At 63.2% G+C, this 4,506-nt stretch overlaps 1 protein-coding gene across 1 annotated transcript in view; it reads left to right on the forward strand.

Moving 5' to 3' along the window:
* Window positions 1-3,060: 3,060 nt before the first annotated feature.
* TRABD (TraB domain containing) overlaps window positions 3,061-4,506 on the forward strand; it is a 2,528-nt gene continuing 1,082 nt past the window's right edge. The window contains exons 1-2 of the mRNA XM_015568714.1: window positions 3,061-4,152; window positions 4,369-4,501. Coding sequence (XP_015424200.1) covers window positions 3,910-4,152; window positions 4,369-4,501 — 376 coding nt within the window. The 5' untranslated portion in view covers window positions 3,061-3,909. The remainder of the gene's footprint in view (window positions 4,153-4,368; window positions 4,502-4,506) is intronic.

Genomic DNA, 4,506 nt, shown 5'->3' on the forward strand with positions numbered 1-4,506 from the left:
GGTTTTGCTCCCAGGAGCCCCCCGCACCCCCCACACTCCCCCTCACCCCAACCTGAACCTGAACCTGACCGCCCCTGGAGGCCCCACCTCCTGGCGCCATCGCGTTGGGCTTAGGGCTCCGACCCCTGGACTTGGGGGCATAGAGTTCGGTCTCTAGCAATGGGCCCAGGAGGGGACAGCGGCCCGACGGGCGGGGAGCCAGTGGCCTGAGACCTCAGCTTCTGCCCCACAACCCCACGTGGGCAGGACACGTCACGTGCTACTGTGATTCGTGTTCCCGGGCTACTCACCTGGTGGGTCCCTCACACACCTGGGGCTCTTCCCCCGTTTTTATATACATATATGTATATGCGCGCGCGTGTGTATACATACATGTATGTATGCGTGTGTGTATATGCGCGCGCGTGTGTGTACATGTATGTATGTGTGTATATGTACGCGCGTGTGTATGCATGTATGTGTGCGTATATGTGTGTGTACATATTTGTGTGTATGTATATGTGCGCGCATGTGTGTATGTATATGTATGCGTACGCGCGTGTGTATGTGTATATGTGTGCGCGCGTGTATACATGTATGTATGCGTATATGTGTGTGTGCACATGTGTATGTATATGTATGTGTACGCGTGTATGTGTGTGTGTACGCGCATGTGTGTATATGTATGCGTACACGTGTGTATTTGTGTGTATATGTATATGTACGTGTGTGTGTGTGTATATATTGATTTCAGAGGAAGGGAGAGGGAGGGAGAGAGAAACATCAGTGATGGAGAATCATGGACCGGCTGCCTCCTGCACGCCCCACACTGGGGATCCAGCCGCAACCCGGGCCTGTGCCCCGACCCGGAACCGAGCTGTGACCTCCTGGTTCCTAGGTCGACGCTCACCACTGAGCCGCACGGCCCCTCCTACGGCTACTGACAGGACAGGCCTCTCGGTTGTCAGGACTTCCCACACGTGGGAGTTTGTTTTCCTGGAGGTCTGGGAAGTGCGGCGATTCCCCAAATAGTGGTGCTGTCCCTCCAGCCTGGACGGCCTCGCTGCAGCGTTCGCCTCCTGCCTGCGGGGTCTGCCCGCGGGGTCTGCCCGCAGAGGGCAGCCGAGAGGCCCAGTGTTCATGGGCCAAGGAGCATGTGAGCCACGCGTTTTGCAGCCTGGAGAGGCCCTACTGTGTGTGGACGGCTGGGCGGCAGGCGCTCAGAGTCCTAGCTGGTACAAGCGTCCGGCCCAGGGCCACACAGCGCTGAGGCTGGTCCGATCTGGCCAACCAGGTGACCGTCGCCCGAATCGCAATTGCTGGCAGGTGGCCGACGAGCCCACCTGTTTGCCAGACAGACTGGCGTGGGCAGCCTTGCTCAGCGGCACCTCCGACAGCTGTGCCAGCGCCCACCCCAGGCCGCGCTCCGTGGACCGGAGTGAGGACAGGACGGGCAGAGGCTCCTGCTGGAAGGGGCGGCTCTGGGGCCTGGATTTGGGAGGGTGTCAGCCAGTGTCCGCCGGTCCCTGCAGCCTGCAGTGGTGGGACCCATCAGTCCAGAGATTTCATGGCAGGAAACTGGGAAGGACACAGATGCCTCCCCAGCAGCCGCCGTGGGTGCAGGGAGGAGGCTGGGCCGGTGATCCGTGGGGCGAGGCCCTGTGCTCCCTCCAGGGTCCAGCCATACAGATTGGAAGACGCATGACGGTGACCAGGGAGAGGGGAGGAGGGCTAAAGCCCATCACGTCACGTCCTGCGGGGGTATCGCCAAGGCCCTGCCCAGGTGAGGGACCCAGACAGTGTTAGAAGTTGGCGCCTGGATGTGATGAGGCCAGAGAGGTGCCTGCCGGGACTGGGATGGGGCTCAGTGGGAAAGGGGGGCCCAGCCATCACGGGACTCCAGGCGTGGCCCCCACGGGCACTGGCTTCCTCCTGGGTGTCAGAGGGGCGGTCTGGCCAGGCTGAGGGCAAGGTAGGTGAGGGCAGAGGCCGGCCCAGCCCCGTGACCACCCAAGGCTGGGAGGGAAGGGGGAGGCAGTGGTGGCCTCCCGTGCGGTGGCTGTGAGCACAGTGGGTTTTCCTTGTGCTGCTGGGAAGTGAGGATGGGCTGCCTCCCTCCAGGCTCTGACCGCCACCCTCCTTGCTGGCTACCCAGGGGCCCGAGAGGGGAGGCCCCTAGCTGTGATCGCGCCCGCAGGCCCAGCTTCCTGTTTCTGTTCCGGGCGGTGCCTGCGTCAGGCAGAGCTTTGCTCTGTGAAGCTGGAAGGAGGTGCTGGGAGGGGCGAGGCCCAGGTGAGCCACTGTCCTTGGCCAGGTGCCCGCGGTGCTGCTGCTCCTTCCGGGCGGGGGACACCCCGCAGGAGGCCAGGCCAGACGCGGGCTCCCCTCCCTGTCCCGCAGGGTCTGACTCCCACCCTCCTCGCTGGCTGCCCGTTGTTCCTCTTCCTGGCCCTACTCATCCTCGGGACGGGACGCCCCCTCTGGGTCAGCCCAGGCCCCTCTGCGTGTCCTGGACAGCAGGCCCGGCCGTGACACCAGGAGGCAGCCCTGCCCCGGCTGCGCCTCCTGCCCAGGCAGTGCCTCCCGCTGCAGGGAGGAGGCGGAAGCTCAGAGGGGCCAGGTGCCAGGTCAGCAGTGAGGCCAGGGACAAAGCCTGACGTGGTGTCATGCTTGGTCTACTCTGTTTTTCTTTTTTAAAAAATATTTTTTTATTGATTTCAGAGAGGAAGGGAGAAGGAGAGAGAGAGAGAGAAACATCAGTGATGAGAGAGAATCATCGATCAGCTGATGGGCTGCCTCCCCCACGCCCCACACCGGGGCCACCTGGGCATGACCGGGAATCGAACCATGACCTCCTGGGTCACAGGTCGATCTCAACCACTGAGCCACGCTGGCCGGCTGGGCTGTTTTTCCTTTTTTTTTTAAATATATTTTATTGATTTTTTGCAGAGAGGAAGGGAGAGGGATAGAGAGTTAGAAACACCGATCAGCTGCCTCCTGCACACTCCCCACCGGGGACGTGTTCGCAAACATGCTCTTGACCGGAATCGGACCTGGGACCCCTCAGTCCACAGGCCGGCGCGCTATCCATTGAGCCACACCAGTCAGGGCTGTTTTTCCTTTTTGTCACGAAAGGTCTGTAGTGAACCTGAGCCCTGGCCGGCTCACTCGGTTGGTTAGAGCATCATCCTGATACGCCAAGGTTGCGGGTTCGATCCTTGGCCAGGGCACATACAAGAGTCAGCCAGTGAATGCATCACTAAGTGTGGAAGCAAGTTGATACTTCTCTCCCTCACTCTGAAATCAGTCAATACATTTTAAAACTTAAAAAAATAGTGAACCCTGGCCCGTCCTGCAGCCTCTGGGGTCTGTCTGTGTGTCCCCCAGCGGCCGCTGCTGCTGAAGCCCATCCGAGCCCGAGGCGCCCCTGTGGGGCCACGTCCGGCCGACAGGCTGTGAACCCCACGCTGCCAGCTGCGGCTACAGCCAAGCCACGTCCCTTCCGTGCAGCCCAGACATGGCCCGATGTCTGCAGGGCCTCAGGGGCCTGGTCAGGTTCTCGCCTTTCTGGGTCTGTGTGGCAGCCTGTCCTGGGGCAGCAGGGCCCGGTCCAGCCGGTGCCGGTGGGAGGCGCAGGGATCGGACGGCCCATGGCCAGGTGCTGCGCCTGCGCCTCCCCCGTCTGCGCTGACATCTGTGCACGTGGCTGACTCCGTGGACAGCAGCCACGCTCTGCGCCCACAGATGCTGAGACAGCCCCGGGTCCAGCATTAATGTGACACACAGGCTCACTGCCGCCACTTGCGCTTCGTTCCAAAGTCAGACGGAACCTGGTCCGCCTGGGTCAGCAGGAGGTGGGGGCAGCAGCCCCGCTGGCACAGGACCCGGCTCCCTGGCCAGGCCCCGGGCGGCCGGGCTGCCCTTTCGCTCATGGCAGAGTCTCGCACCTGCTGCGCCCGGCCAGGGACCCTGGTGGCCGGTGGTGTCGGTCCCACCCAGGGCCCATCAAGACGACCAACCAGACCCCATCTCCTGACCGAGCCCCCTTCTCCCCACCGAGCCCCCTGCACGGCCTGGGCTCCCGGTGAGGACGGACCTGTCTCCTCAGGCTCCCTGGTTGGTGCAGCGCCTCCTGCAGCCATGGAGGAGGGGGAGGAGCAGCCGGCTCAGGAGGTGAGGCCCGCGGGGTGGGCACAGGGCCCGGCCAGCTTCGCGGGGCAGGAGGGCGGCCTGCAGAGCGATGGCCACACAGAGCTTCTGGTCCTGGGGGGCTCCCCGCAGCACCTGAACGGGGCGGGGGTGGTGCCTGTCAGGGCAAGTGGGTGTCTGGGGCTCAAGCAGCCTCCAGGCAGGGGATCCCCAACTCAAACACGCCCCTTCCCTCCGCAGACCAGCACGGACCCCGCGGGGCCCTCGGGAGCTGCGGAGATGGTGCCCAGGGCGCCTCCCGGAGAACCCCAGAACCTGTGTTCGTGCTCCCAAGACCACGTGGTGCTGGGCGGCGAGGGTGGGCCGCTCCCGGGTTTG

Source organism: Myotis davidii, unplaced genomic scaffold (assembly GCF_000327345.1).
Source record: "Myotis davidii unplaced genomic scaffold, ASM32734v1 scaffold845, whole genome shotgun sequence".
In the NCBI taxonomy this organism is placed as follows: Eukaryota; Metazoa; Chordata; class Mammalia; order Chiroptera; family Vespertilionidae; genus Myotis; species Myotis davidii.